This window comes from Protomyctophum parallelum (genome assembly GCF_964188405.1).
Source record: "Protomyctophum parallelum genome assembly, chromosome: 7".
NCBI lineage: Eukaryota > Metazoa > Chordata > Actinopteri > Myctophiformes > Myctophidae > Protomyctophum > Protomyctophum parallelum.
The window spans coordinates 42766570-42783391 of NC_139705.1; the positions used below are offsets into that span (position 1 = coordinate 42766570).

At 41.6% G+C, this 16822-nt stretch overlaps 2 protein-coding genes across 2 annotated transcripts; one reads left to right on the top strand and one right to left on the bottom strand.

Annotated features, from left to right (window-relative positions):
• Positions 1–1951: 1951 nt before the first annotated feature.
• On the bottom strand, positions 1952–10320 carry LOC310861181 (calcium-responsive transactivator-like; the record flags this gene model as incomplete). The annotated part of the gene is given in 12 exon segments (XM_083768530.1): positions 1952–1978; positions 2517–2644; positions 3061–3180; positions 3675–3767; positions 4309–4398; positions 6213–6386; positions 7711–7836; positions 7839–7909; positions 8285–8427; positions 8639–8723; positions 8824–8900; positions 10252–10320. Coding segments are annotated over 12 exon segments (1203 nt in total).
• A 2785-nt stretch (positions 10321–13105) lies between these two features.
• On the top strand, positions 13106–15988 carry lsm14b (LSM family member 14B; the record flags this gene model as incomplete). The annotated part of the gene is made up of 7 exons (XM_083769854.1): positions 13106–13226; positions 13478–13644; positions 13735–13861; positions 14665–14874; positions 15112–15273; positions 15461–15593; positions 15865–15988. 7 exons carry the CDS (start codon positions 13106–13108, stop codon positions 15986–15988), a joined length of 1044 nt encoding a protein of 347 aa, XP_083625980.1.
• Between the last annotated feature and the right edge of the window lie 834 nt (positions 15989–16822).

The window sequence follows — 16822 nt, forward strand, 5'->3', positions numbered from 1 at the left end:
AAAATAACACAATGATACAGATGTTGTAGCATAGAGAAGCCTATGATTGTCACTGTTGACTGGAATTAAGTTGTTTGACATACAACATATCTCCTCATCTCCATTAAGCCACATTTATAATTCATCATATGACGGTGTCGTGTACTGAAAATCGTGATTCACAAAGTTGCACAAATGATGTGCGACACAGTTGTATGATGGAGCATAAACTTATAACCCTGCAAAGAAATACTGCAACAGTGATAACCGTTCACAGCCAGGTTGTATACTAAAACACTCTCACAATCATAGCATCTTTACAAATCACATTTCTGTGTAATAAACCGTCTGTGATTATTGGCATCGCCATGGAGAGGTTTTCTTTGTGTAACATTTGAAATTACAAAAAACCCTTCTGGCCCATTCTGAACGTGATGAAAACGTACAGTACAGCAAATAAACAAAAAAGATAAGGCAAGCGTGCATGTACTGCAGGAGTTACTGTTGTCTTACTATCTGCATTGTCCTACAGCAGCTTAATAATTGTTACACTTTCACAGAAAACAACGCTAAAGTATGCCATTTGCAAATAACCCATGTGATATGAAAATACATCACACAGAAAATACAGTAAATAAATTGTTATTTAAAATAAATCAAATTATAGCATCTATAAAATCTTGCTATAGGCCGAATATAAAAGTACAACACTAGAATTGTAGAATTAAAGTTAAACAAGAAGCCACAATAAAAAGCAACCCAACATGAGAGTGTATTGCACTTGTTGAATTAGAGGTGCAGGGAACGTTGTACCATTCTATCCCTGTTACTTTGGCTTTTTGAGGATTATTTCTTAATAAACGCTTAGCAAACACACTAAAAAAGTACACAGTTACAAATTTAAAGTGCAGACAAAGTGGCAAAGCATAGATACAATTATGATTGGATCAATATAGTGTCACTTTTCATTTCTGCAACCCTAAGATATCTGTGCGTGCAGAATAATGACCAAAGAAAGTTCAGCGTCATAACAACTACTGTAATATTAGATATGATTATCATGGTCAAAATACACAAGACTGAACCAGGCCAGCCCTCTATCTATTGTGTCTATGAGCTAAGTAAGACATATGCAGACACTAAGACAGTGAAAACACACACCTACACATCACACTTTGACTAACACAGACAAGCTTCCCTGAACAAGCCAGGCCATAAGGATCAACATTTCCACCTTTATAATGAGATAACACTGTATCTACTAGGGACTAAAGCAAGGATCTAGTCTGTTGAATACATATTAGCGAATGTTTCCTTGTGTCTTCAGCCTAACTTGCGTAATTGTAGCTACAATCTTTAAAACAGATGAGCTGGTGAAGGTAAAATAAATGACAATGATACAGCATAAAAAGGTGATTGAGTTATAATAAAAACAGGGAGGTATATAGAGGCAGGGTCCTGAGGCTTCACCATGACACATCTCCACAGATCTTTCAGGTAGTTGACTGTCCGTCGGAATGAACTGACGGAATTCATCCTGGACCTAACCTGGCTTTTAATCACTTTAACCCTGGCGTCCCAAAGGGCATGTCATTAATAGACTTTTTAAATACCCCATATAGTCAATCTACAAATTCACAACGCGTCGTATTGTGACACATTGTGAGCTTGTAGATCGGCTATATATTTTCTCTGTGCAACATTGTTGTGTGACGAAATAAAATAATCGTCAAAGAACTGGGATTGAGTGGTTAATAGGGTTACAGAATTTACAGTATATCGTTCAGCTTTGACCCTGAAGAGATAGCGAAGTAGGTGAAGAGAGAGTCATGTTTGTTCCGGCTATTTTCTCAGGTAAAGGGATGTTGAACAAGACAAGAGGATACAATACATCGTACCACAGTTGAGTGTCTTTTACTTCCCGGCGGATCCTCCATGTGATTCTCATCAAACAAGGAAAATAAGTGATACTTTATTGCTGATAGTTTCCATACTGACCCTACGAAATAACATACAAGATGACAGATTATTTACACAATAAGTACACAAACCTTTCTTCATATAATTGGTCCTCACTAATGCTCATTATAAGATGGTATAAGATATTTTCTATTAATACAAGAACAATGGCTTCTATTTCAGCATGCCAATTTTACAGTAAGATAAAGGTAGTAGTTTTTATTAGCTTGGAATCCCCATCAATGATTTCATTGGCAGGCAGGTTTCTGAACGGTCCACAGCCCACCAATGAGACACAGCGATTAGATGGGAATTGTGCCATCTTATAATGAGCATTTGTGAGGAACAATTACATGAAGATAAGGGTTGAAAACATTGTTTCAATCAAAACGTATGGTGTACTTATGGTGTACTACTACTAATTTGAGTTTGGCTGAACATACAATAGTTTATGTTGCACATATTAAGAGAGAGAGTGGGGGAAATAATGAAATTCTACTTTGTATTTTTATAGTATATAAATTGTGATTGTGAGTTTGTAGACTATTTTCGGCACGTGACATTGTATAATAACATACCTGTTCAAAGGTGTACGGTCTCTGTGTCTGTCCTCCAGGTGCACCCTGGGAGGAGCGGTAGGATCCATACTGTTGTCCTTGAACCTGTTGATACTGGGAGTACTGGGAGGAGGCACTTTGCCCAGCACCTGCAGGCCAGTCGTTCATACATGAACATTCTATTCATATACGATTATACGGCATATCAAAAAGAGAGATAAACCTTCCAGGGAAGGGACTGCACACTCCAGAGAACAAAGACGTACAACTTACTGCATCATCAACTTATTGATTAGCATGACGCGTTTCGCCATGATCTTAGCACCTGACAAAGCTCACAGCGAAACGCGTTGTGCTAATAAATAAGCATCCAGGGAGTGTGTGTGCAAAATTTGGCATCGACCGGGTTAACGGTGCCAGAGATTAGCTGTACACGGACGGACGGATGGACACACACACGGTGTGCACAACATACTCTCTCCCCATGCCTTCGGCCTGGTGTGGAGACAATGAACAACAAATATGAAATATGAATATGTGTCTATATGATATTATGCATATGTACCATATCCCTGTGGCTGTCCACCATAGCCCTGTTGTGAGGAGTACTGCTGCTGGCTGAAGGGCTGTTGCTGGCCAGAGCTCTGCTGGTACTGCGCCCCCTGCTGACTATACTGAGAGTTACCTGGATGCACACAATAATACACACACAATTTTGTCACTGTCATTTACCATAATGCTGGTTTATATCTGATGATATACTGTATTTTGACAGTACTACCTAGACAACAAATAATCAGTTGGTTGCTCTACTCTGCACTCTACTGTGCAGAGTCAGAGCCCCGGATTCTGCAATTCAATGAATTATTTAAAAGGCTATACTATTACTGTACATGGTACCTCCTTCTAGAGGAGCAACAGTTAATCAAAGTCATACATTTCATTGATTATAAACATAATCTAATTTGATAAAATAATCAATAGAACAATTATATTAACATAATCGTCCTTTAAGTGATTCATCAGAGTAACAGACTAATCGATTCGAAGTTGATACATACATTGATACATACATACAAAATAGGCCTAAATATAGCCCATATAAAAATGTGCTTCATGATCTGTAGCTAGAATAATCATAATAATCATTAAGAAAATAATGAATAGTTGAATCAATACCTCCTTCATAGTATTGTTGTGAAGATTCATCAAAGGGCCTCTCATAGCCTTGTTCGCCATACGATGATTGTTGATAGGAGTACTCCCCATGACCTGCAGAGGGTGGCATTCAACACATAACAAATGCCACAACAACTCACTCCTTTCACAGTTAGAAGCGTAAACATTCATAATACATGTACAGTGGCAGAAAGACAAGCACACAAAGTCACAAACAACATTTGCTGTGCCATCCAACTTCAATATGAACTCTGACACACAAGGCACAAACACTGGGAACTACACTGGGAATTACATTTCACTGTCCATGATAAACTGCTCAATTTATGAAATCTGAAATCTCTGCACACCAAAGAGGACAGTATGAACACAAGACACACTGGGAAGAAGCAGAATTCAGATCAACATCAGCCCATTTTCGAACCTGTTTCGGTGCATTATCAACTTCCACAGTGAGGAAAAGAAAGGCCATGACCGAGAGAGGGTGAAACAAATTTCAGCTTCACTGCTACAGTGAATGGAATGGTCCTGAGAGGAAATGGTATGTATACTGTAAATATGAGTGCATGACCCTTGAAAGATAAGTGTGAAATTGAGAGCTGTGTGTGTAAAGTTTAAGGCTGTGAATGATTACCATCGGGGTAATACTGCTCGCTGGAGCTCTGATTGTGCCCAAACTGCTCTCCGTAGAACTCGTCTTGTCCCATGTACTGCTGTGCAGGTCCTGCAAGACAGGCGACACCACGGTGAATTAATGAGGCGGTCGGACCAACTGGCCAATGTGTTGGTGGTGGCTAAAGGAACTGGGCCTGCTGGACACATGGACTAGCCTCTGGAGCTGTGCGTGCGTGCATGCGTGCATGTGTGCGTGCGTGCATGCATGCGTCATTGAAAATGAAGGACAGGGGAGAGATTGAATACTGATAGATGATATGGATACTTTTGACTTTTGCTACGATCTCTCATTCAATGAGGAAGTGAAGTTAAATACTGTAATGGAGTCCAATCTTTTGTATCTTGATTCAGCTGAGTGCTTATGATGTCTAATTTCACTCACCGGTCATGGATAACTGAATAAACTACTAATGAATAATGCCATGGAAGTAATTATATCCCAGGGTGATTATGAGCATAAAATTACATTAAAAAGCCAGTTATCAGGGCGAATCTGATCTCTTCTTGGTGTCAGTGTGCAGAAACTCCAGATTCCACTCCTTGTCTTCACATACTATCAGACAAACTAAACAAAATACTACAAAAACAATCATCCACAGCAAGAGATACAAACTCAACCAAAACAACATCTGCAGACCAGTTTGAAATCAAATCAAAAGTGATGGAAAATGTACCCTTTGAAGGAACAAGGTACAGAACACAACCTGTTAATTTCTTCATCATTAGCAAAACCTCCTCTGACATCGCCTCTTATTATCACCCAGGAGCCTTAGCAACAGCCTTACAACCAATCAGAGGCTGGCTGACGAGCGAGGTACCCAGACAAACTTTGGATATAATGTTACCAATAATAACAATAATACTACTAATAACACCCTCGCCTATGTGGAAATATTGAATCTAGTCAATAGGATCACAGTGTGGTACATGTGTACAGTAGACTAGTACAGTGAACGATGCCTTACATTTGTTACCCTAGAAACGTCTCCCTCTGTTCAAGCAGCAACGAGGCACGTGTTCAGTCCACTTCTTTCAATAGACAAGATGTTGGGAGCTATTATTAGGCTCATAGCTTCATGCAGCTTGCTGACATAGCATCATGGGTGAAATGATTTAGAGATCGAGATTTGATGTGACAAGAGTGATATATTTCCATCTGGCTCTTAAAGTCACAAGCACCTGAGACAGACTCTAAACCAAAAAGCTTCAACATCTGCTCTGACTTTTCAGATAGTCGCGCAGAAGACAATGAAGACTCTCATCATACAAATATCACATCCACTGTAGTTTTCAAGCTTACAGCCGTTTAACACATACTGTACATTATTCACACACTTATTGAACACCTTTTAACCATTCAACAACCACTACATTTACATATGCATTTCAATGCAAAATATCAAGCCATCAGCTTGCTAATAATTCAAATATGAATACTTTCTAATTCAAGCTATATTTACACACAAAGCATCTTTAACTTATCTTTCTTCCTCTCCACACACACACGCACGCACACACGCACGTGCACAAACACAGACAGACACACACAGACACAGACATACACAGATACACACAGACAGACACACACAAACACAGACACACACACACACACACACACACACACACACACACACACACACACACACACACACACACACACACACACACACACACACACACACACACACACACACACACACACACACACACACACACACACACACACACACACACACACACACACACACACCACACAACACAACACATTATGCCGAAGTTGATCAATCAGAATAATTTGCATAATCAATGATTTTCCCACTGCCAAGCAACAGCAGCGTGAAGAGAAGAGTTGTCTCCGCTTACCTTGCTGTGAAGAGCGGTATGAACCCATTGGCCTCTGAGACATCATACTGTTTCCTTGGCCACCCTGGCCCATAATGCCCATGGCTTGTTGTTGTCCCTGATAGTGCTGTTGGCCCCCAGGGGCAGAGGCCGAGGAGTAGTGTGATGTGGCTGACTGTTGGTGCATCATGGAGACTGGGAGGTAGGTGGGATTATGGGAGAGAGATGATCTCATGCGTTAGTCTATACCAAGGATCCCCAAATTGATACGCATTAAGCTGCAGGCCCCACCATATATGGTAGGCTACTTTCTCTTATTGGATTGCATTCTAGACCACTTTCAACCTAGCTTACAAGACACACAACGCACACATTGGCTGTTTTTGAAAAAAAGGAGAAAAAAAAAAAGATTAAAGTTGAACTGCATGGTCCTTATTTAGCTGGGGACCCCCTGGAACCACTGAAAGATGCCTGGGGGTCCCCGGATCGCCAACATTAACAACAGCACTTAACGGCATACACATGTCTTCACAACCGAGGATTGTCGACAAGAACACAGGGTTCCCTTAAAAAGAGAGAAACAGACTCTTTGAAGCCGGAAGGTAATTTGCAGGGAACTGCAGGGAAAGGCCAGCGATGTCAGTGCATAAACAACAATAAATACACACAGACAACCAGAGAAAGATCAGAGATGAGGAGAATTAACCACATTAACCCTGGGGCCCTTTCTTCTTTTACATTTATTTTCATAAATGTTTTAAAAACAGTAGAAATAACATATCTACAAGCAGACAGCTCGCCCTGGTGGCACATGTGAGCTATTATCTCGTACAATACATTGAAGTATAGGCCTATAGGGCAAAAGTGGTTAAGACTGGAGCGGGGAGGGGAGGAACAAAATAAAGCAGGACCTCTCTGATGAACTGAATGTGTTTGGTTGTTTTAGTTTGCCTGTTGTCCGGGGCAACAGGAGGGATTCAGAAATTATGGAATGTAAAATTCTGCATCTGAAAAATGTATTGGGTTTTAAGAGCAATGTGTTATCAGGATTGCTGAGTAGCAACTCATGTTATTGATCACATCACTGTTATTCTTTGTCCCCATGTACATTTAAAACAAGGGCAGAAATCACGTTTCATATCTTGCTGTCATAGACGTGTATAGATTGGCTGTTTTCTTTGGCGTCCAGCGAAAGGTATGTATAGTACCTGTGAGGACTCTGGTCAACTATAGGGCTTGAGTGGTTAAGATATTTGTGATTTATGGCAAGACGAATACAAGTTGAGTTGGGAACTGAGAAATGATTGTCGGCTTCTCTGCCTGCGTCTTCCAAAATCTATGACACAGCTCAGCATGGAACTTTGACCCGATCCCTCCACACCTGTACCGGATCCCTCTATACTCGGACCAGATCCTTCTACTACACCTGTACCGGATCCATCTATACTTGAACCAGATCCTTCTACATCCGGACCGGATTCCTCCGCACCTCGACCGGATCCCTCTAAACCCGGCTCACCTGGTTTAGACTGCATGTTGAGGTTGCTGCGGGAAGAGGAAGAGGCGGAGGGCGAGGAAGAGGAGGAGCCAAATGCGGGCCCAGCTGGGCCCTGGATCATGCTGCCCTGCGAGGAGGGAGCGGGGGGGCATAGCCGGGGGCTGAGGCCATCAGACTGAGGGAAGAGGAGGAACCGGACTGCGGCTCCGTGGGGGTGTGGCTGAGGCCAGACGACACAACACACACAGTCCCAATACCAGCAACACATTCAGTTCATCTTTACTGGAAGCTTCTGCGGGTGGTATAGGGCTTGATTGATGGGCTATGTTAGTCATGGGTGCAAAAGTAAATAAATTAAAGGATTACGGATAGATCGGAAGGCACAAATTAGCTGTAATGGAACACAGAATTGTATGGCTATATAGAGCATTAGTTGGACTAAGAGCACAGACGCTTGCAAGCAGTAAGTTAATTAATTTCAAGGCAGAGTCAGAGAAAGACAAGCACGTGAGACCAAGGACCAAGTGTTTGTATGCTTCTGTGAGCATGCATTTGCTTTTGTGTGAGAGAAAGCACACATGACACGTTTGTACACGTGGAACTCTCACCATTGGACATTTGACCCTGCATCATGGATGTGTTTGGGGGTCCCGCCGGAGCCATACTGTCATTGAGGTTGCTCTGGGAGTGAACCCCACTCTGGCCTCCAGGTCCCATCGACATGTTGGGAGTGGGAGGCTGCGGAGGGAAGACATTACTAGATGGCACAATTTATATATAGGTGTCAAAGTAAAGAGATAGATGGTGGAGGTGACGTGTGTGAATAACAGTAGGTTATATAGCCTGATACTTCGTTGTATACGAAAATAGCTGATCTACAAGCTCACGTTGTGAGCACAGTATCCATAAAATACATGACTATACCTGAAACCTGACGAGACAGACTTACCGCAGGTAAAAGTGACTGCATATTTTGATTGGAGTCTGCTATTGTGGCCAGATAAACAAGATTTCTGTGCAGGACCTGCTGATACCTGTCAAAAAGCACAGAGCCGTGAAAATATGATTGCTTTTGTATACACCTTCTGCACACTGACATAATGAAGCCTCAATGTGGAAACACATGACACCTACTGTGTGCATTCTGCTGTCTTGCCTTTGCTTTGGTAATCCATTATGCATTGTATTAAATGATGATTCTCATCCAGCATCTTTGGGGAGAAAACATTACAATACAGAGTATGTTCAATGTATATTCAGTGATTTCACTTAATTCAAATAACTTATTTTTTTATATAATCCTCCCTACTATAGAGTGTGCTGACCATATAAGGAGTTCCTCCCCGTCCCCAGTTAACCCCTGGTTAACTGGGGACGGGGGACTGGTTAAAAAATGCTCGTTTTTGGCTAGGGTTAGCCAGCCTTCATCCAATCAGGATGAGAGGAGCCTTCCTCCAATCATGATTGAGTGGGGGCGGGCCTTGGTGCACGTTGGCCTGTTGTGTCACCCCCCCACCCCACTGTAGAGCGTGTGCATGTGCTCATCTTGTTGTGCACATCTTTCCAAATCACCCAAATCACTGAATGCTCCTTTAAATTGCATTTCAGAAACAAAAAATCAGACCTGTCAGAAGTGAGTGGTGCAACAGCGCCACTTTGTCACCTGTTGGTAACCTAAACATACATTACAATAACATGCATACATTCACACACGCACGCACACACGCACACACACACACACACACACACACACACACACACACACACACACACACACACACACACACACACACACACACACACACACACACACACCTGTCTATTCTCAGAACAATCTGGGTCAGGTGTATTTTAAGTTTCATTTTACCACAGAAGAACAGAACTATATCGAGAGACACTGAACTAGGACGGAGACGGCTGCCCCTCAGGCTTGCTTTATCCTTGGCATCACTGTCATTTCTTACATCAAAGTCAGCAGACAAGCTTTCCTCAGCCTCGGTGAGCTAGTCGATTTCACCGATAGGCAGGCAGGCAGACAGCAGCACATATCCCTTTAAACACATGGCTCGGTCGAGGATAAAAATAAAAAACTGTCTGATTCGGATAGTCCCACGCTTCTCACTTTCCTTCCATCCTTCCAGCACCAGCATTTTCATTGGATGCGCCTCTATTTTGAGTCACAAATCAATGTGGCCTATTAATAGCCTATATATAGGCTATTAATTCATATTTACTTTAAATATATTATAGGCTAAACGGCAACAATATATAGATTCAAAATATAAATTGATATTGGATACCATCTGTTTCACATATCCTACGAAAAATATTAACCTATTATCAAACGCAACGCGATTGATCCCAGACAATAAATAACGGTATTTAGCGTCCATCATAAGCGCTTTGTTTGGCTTGCATGCACCTTCAGATGACTATCATACCAGTTGCCATCGTTTTTGATATATAGGCTACCACCAGCTACTTTCCCCGCACTGATGGTAGGCTATACCCTCGCGCCCATAAAATAATTCAATCTTTAAAAAAAACACCGAACGGCTTTACCTTTTGAATCGTTTGTTGCGTCACCTCCCCTTTACCCCTGGGGCGCGCCGATGAAAATGCCACCGACATTTTGTCATATGGGAAATAAATAGCCTATACGCTCTTTATTCTAATATTTATTATCTGGAACACAGCCCTCTATTAGGCTACATAGTTTCACCATTACTCGGAAATGGGGGTATTCAGGGAATCATGTTCTTTATACAAATTAAGCCCATTCATTAATGCATTTTTTCCCTCAACGAAATTAAATATTATCAAAATGTTCTTGCAACCATGTAATTTATCCTCCATGCAAACAACTCCATAAAAATACAACGTTTTTTCAGGGAGAGAGGAACCCCCGTGCTCTGTTTTGGTATAGTCCACATGAGTAGCCTACCACTTTTCTCACTGAAGTGCGTTCAAAGCCAATAGACCGATTCCGTACCGGTTTCATGGTCGCAGCCTACGTATTTCCTGTAGGCGGACTCGACATAGCTGCGGGAGTAAAACCCTCACCAGGCGCACCTCTTCCACTACAGTGAACGGCAGAGTGACTGATGTTAGTTTGCCTCAAACTTTACTCCTTTACCTGCTTTTTTACTAACACTAACATTACAAAGATGCCCAGAACATCGAGATGAACCTGTGTAGTTTATGGCTGCTCCAACAGTAGTGGCAACATAAAAAAAAAAAAAAAACGGAATGTCTAATATCCACCGCTGTGGCGGAGACCAGAGCCATTGAGTAATGGTTGAGACAAAGCAGTGAAAGATACATAACGCAAGTCTTACCCAATACCAAATCTTTCTGTTTATTAACACAAGGCTGCTGTACTTTATACCTCATACTTTAAATGCTTAGTATGAGGTATAAAATACAGCAGCCTTGTGTTCATAAAACAGAAAGATTGGGTATTGGGAAATTACGTATCTTTCAGGACCCTTCACTGCTTTGTCTCAACCATTACTCAATGGCTCTGGTCTCCGCCACCGAGGTGGATATTAGACATTCCGTTTTTTTTTTTTTTTTTTATGTTGCCACTACTGTTGGAGCAGCCATAAACTACACAGGTTCATCTCGATGTTCTGGGCATTTTTGTAATGTTAGTGTTAGTAAAAAAGCAGGTAAAGGAGTAAAGTTTGAGGCAAACTAACATCAGTCACTCTGCCGTTCACTGTAGTGGAAGAGGTGCGCCTGGTGAGGGTTTTACTCCCGCAGCTATGTCGAGTCCGCCTACAGGAAATACGTAGGCTGCAACCATGAAACCGGTACGGAATCGGTCTATAGGTCTGTAGGTTTGTGTTTGTGCGCACGCACGCACGCACACACACACACACACACACGCACGCACGCACGCACACACACACACACACACACACACACACACACACACACACACACACACACACACACACACACACACACACACACACACACACACACACACACACACACACACACACACACACACACACACACACACACACACACACTTTTGATTGATTGATTGAAATATTTATTAACAGTTTGTAGAATTACAGTAGGCTACATTTCAAGCACAAACTCAATACAAAGACTGTTAACTGTGAGTGGACGACCCAATTAAGCATTACACTTGTTTACAACAGGGTCCACATTGTTCAATTCATCAAAACATTTAGAGACATACAAATAGACACTTCTATGTAGTTAAAGAACAGAACAGGAATTCATCATATAGGAAGCAAAAAGGGGAAAGATACATATAGTGAGGGGAAATGGGGGGGGGGGGGGGGCGGTGGGGGGGAGGCCAGTTTCGAATTGCAGCCATCCGTAGGTGCCCTTTGAGAGCGGTTTTGAAGGAGTCAAGGGATTCACATGTCTTAATGACTGTTGGTAGGGCGTTCCACATTTTGGTGGCATAGGAGCGAGAATAATTTAGTCCCTTGTTTGTGCCGAATCTGGGTTGTACATGGTTTGTACACACACACACACACACACACACACACACACACACACACACACACACACACACACACACACACACACACACACACACACACACACACACACACACACACACACACACGAGAGAGAGAGATAGAGAGAGAGAGATAGAGCGCGCGCATAACTCCTTTTATATGTAAACTTTTTATGTAGCCTACAACTTTTTTAGTAGCCTACCTCTCTTGATTTGGTAGAATCAGAATGCCTTTGAAAATTATATTACGAATTAGAATAGAATATGTGGCCTATTTGCTGACTTTAATATGACTTGATATAATCCAAAATTCCAAACATAATTTGCGTTCTCGAAAGCAAAGGCATATCGATAATGGTAGACTACGCTACGACTATATAATGATCTGAATGAGCTACATCTGTTCCATTTGGCATAATATCTCACACATGATCAGATTGTGGTCGTCATTTATGGGCTATGGCGTCAATATAGAAAATGTCTCCCTCTCTTGGCGGCTGGATTTAACAGCAGGTAGGGCCTAAAACATCTTGAAATAGGCATATATATGCCTAGCCTAATATATAATATAATATAATATGTTAATTATATAATAGGTATATTATAATAATAATGTTATGATAATCAACACTGAAATTTGGCCATATATTCTAGAGCATATATAGTACAGACCTGAGACCTACCATACGAATCGATGGATATCAAGGGCGTGCATTTCCGAACGCACCCCAAATCAAACTCAGGTGCGTGCGTCTATGTAAATTAATTAGCGTTTAGGACTACTACGTCATTCTATAAATTACTTCCCGTCGCTGTTAAGCGCGTGTTATGTCGCCTTTCTTGATTCTTCTTTCATAATAACATCTGAAGAGTTTAGCCTACCTACAAACAACGTGTTTGTCGCACGTCATGAGCACCGCAAAGCCCTACATTGGCTGTAAAATAAGCCTTATTTCAAAAGCTCACAATCGATATGAGGGCATTTTATATACAATTGACACAGTGGACTCTACAGTAGTACTGGCAAAGGGTGAGTTGTTCATTCATCTTGTCTCTCGTCCATCTTGTTGTTTTATGTTTGTTTTTTTCTACTTTTGTGTGAATTGAGGCCTTAGTCTATATTCATTGTGCCATTTCAAGGTTCAAAGTGTTCTTTAGGACTATGTCTTGTGTAGCTCTGGTCCATATAGCTAATGCATGAAGGCATTAGAGCTATGGATCAGAGCTGTCTTGTGTAAATATAGAGTTTGTTATGCTTCCTCAGTCTGGTCTTTTCTTCAGTTCAGTGTTTTGGAACAGAGGGCCGCCCCACGGACAGGCCAACTCCACCCAAAAATGATTTGTACGAGTACATTACTTTCAGAGGAAGTGACATAAAAGACATATCATTATGTGACCATCCAAAATCTCATTACCATGGCCTACCCTCGGATCCAGCCATAGTGCAGGTACAGTACAGAATCTCATGTCTTCCTCCATTGATAATCAAAATGGACAAACACTTAACAATGATGTACTGTACTATCAATTTTCTCCAGTCTTCCTGTGGGGGCTCCCCATGCATATTCCAAGCCCAAGGAGGACCATTCAGTTCCTTAAGAATTCCCTCCTATAACCAACTGGCTGCCAGCTCTGTCCTCAATCATCAGTATGGTGCAGGCCGTGGTAAGTGCATGTGAGCAAAAGTGTCTTCATAGATATTTCACTTTCAAACATGTTTGGGGTCATTTGTGTCTACTCAAGATTTTGTAATCACTAAGTTGCTGATTCAGTGTTTAGATAGACCAAGTACAGGTGTTTTCAATGAATCATGGTTAAAATGGAGTTTGAAGTTATAGCAACAGGGCGTGTCTGATCAAATTAAATATCTAAATACTGAATCAAGCACTGAATCACTTCAAAACTATCTAGGGGGGCTTCCAACTAAATCAGCCGACACTCTTTTATTGTGTTATCTTTCAGCACATGGTTTGAAATGATAAAATATGAACTAAAGGCTTTGGTCTTCATGCAGGGTCTCTTCTTCATGCACCGATTAGAAGGGGTCCGTCTGTGGAGAAGGCTATCCAGACTGTACCCATGGAGACATATACCCAGCAGCGTGGTTTGAATGCACCCCAGGATCAGTGGTGTGACAGGGGAAGACCCCGGATGGATCAGTCGTGTGACAGGGGAAGACCCCAGAGGGATCAGTGGTGTGACAGGGGAAGACCCCAGAGAGATCAGTGGTGTGACAGGGGAAGACCCCAGAGGGGTGCCCAGAGTACAAGACAGAGAGCTCCCCAGCCCAGGAGTAGGAGGCTGTATTATCAATGTATCGTGTTGCACTTGCCTAATTACTCAAATGCAGCAGTTGTGTATACAGTGCTTTTTTAAATATTACCGGTACATCAATTTGTGAATCTGTCACATTCAGAAGAAAATCTAATGTAATCATTTGCATCTTAAAGAAATCGTGTCAACCCCAGATGTGCCTTACACCCAGCGGAGGACATTTCAAGAGGAGAGGAACAGGAATGAGGAGAGGAACAGGAATGGGGACAGGAATGAGGAGAGGAACAGGAATGGGGACAGGAATGAGGAGAGGAACAGGAATGGAGACCGGAATGGAGAGAGGGACAGGAATGGAGAGAGGGACAGGAATGGAGACGACAGACTGCCAACAAGGAGAAGGCAAGGTAAATGTTCATACGGTAACATTGTAACATACTTGATTTGTTTTTATATTTTTACTCTTAATCTCTCTATTGAATGTAATGCCAATTTGGTGGGAAGATTGCACAAAATAATTTCAACCACTCATTTATACCTAGCGTAAACTTGAGTTTACAAGGAAAATAAAGTAATGTCTAGCTGGCTGATTAAAAAAAAAAAGCCCTGCAACATGGTGAGTTATTTTCTTCTGTATACCATAGGACCTCGTAGACGCAGAAACTACAGAAGAGGCCAGCCCATGGTGGAGAGTCCTACGCGTAGTCCCCTAACGTTTGAGACCGACTTCGATTTCGATTCAGCTAATGCACAGTTCATCAAGGAGATGATGGAGAGGGAGATGAATGACAGGTTGACTACCAAAGGTTGGTTACATGCACACATTTGCAAGAAAGACAAAGTTATTTTGAGTCGGCTGATTGCAAACGTGACAATCTCTGGCCCAAATAATTCTACAAGTTTGAAGTTCAAAGATGAGCTTTTTAACAAGATGTCACTTGCAGGTCCCTTCTTGTTCATCCTGCATGTATAAATGTATGTTTTTCTTTTCAGATGGTAATAATGAAGGGGAGGAAAAGGAAGAACCAGGAGATTCACCGACTGAGGATCAAATTTTTGGGCCAAAGTGCTTCTATGACAAAGCAAAGTGCTTTTTTGACAACCTGAGCTTTGATATAAAATCCAGGTAAATCCATTTAAACCCATTGCTGTGGTTCACAAAGAGTTGTCTGGCCGTTCAGGTTTCCTTGAGTCCATTCCAAATAAGCCTTTATGTCAATAACTCTTGAGCGTACAAATTGAACCAAAAGGACCCGTTGGGGCCTGTTGGGGCATATACTGTACACTTTGAGTTTGAGACGGTCCATGATAATATCAATATATTGTCCTTAAAATATGTCATATCTAAACTCTGATTCTTATGAAGTGCCTTCCCTACTCTGTCACATCTATTCCAGAACAACTTGGGCAGAAGAGCGGAAGCGCAATGTTGAGACTTTCGGTGTTCCTGGTAGGTTCCCTAGGGGCCGTGGCTACAGAGGATATCGTGGACGCGGCAGGGCCCCACGTAGCATTTACTGAGAGCCAGATGTGAACAGTGGTGAAGGTCAGAGCTTTGCACAGCCTGCAATATTTGGATTAACCACTTAAGCCCTATACAGTTTACTTGTGTGAGCGTGATAACGGGTGAACATAAATTTTTTCCCCCTTTTTTGTGTTCCCAAAATAGGGATGCCAGTGGTTGATCGACCAGGTCATGGCCTTCGATCATCCGATTAATGACTTGACAAGTCAACCAATCCAGTTGTATAACCTACTGAATGTTTTTATTCAGCCTTTTTGACTTGCATACTGAAAATGTATTGGCAGTTCACTTCCTAGGATGTTGTACAGGCTTCAGAATGGCTTGGTGTACTTTGTGTTCATTGTATATTTTCATTATTTTCATCAGAATCAATTGTTTAATTTACAAATGTTTGGCTCATGGGGAGCATTATTCTTTTGTTTTGTCCTAACTATTTGAAAGGACATGGATATTTACTTTTGTTCTTCAGATGCGTTTTATTTATTTTTTCTAGATTCCTCAAAACATTAAATTTACATTTTTTTCCTTCACTAGGCCTACTTGTACTATTGCATATCTCTGAATAAATAATTGTAACCAGTATTGCATATTTAGTTATTATTTCATTGGAATTGTTAGTTTATCTCAATGTTTGGAACTATAGCCCATAGCACCCCTTTGCAGGGAGATCAAAGCATGTCGCAAGTTGTGTCATTATGGCATCAGCAGCACTGCCAGCTAAGTATTTGCCAGCTAAGCCCCAAGTATTTATTAACAGCTTGCACTTAGTTTGCAGACTGGGCACATTTCACATTAAAGCACAACTCTATACAAAGACTGTAGAACACACA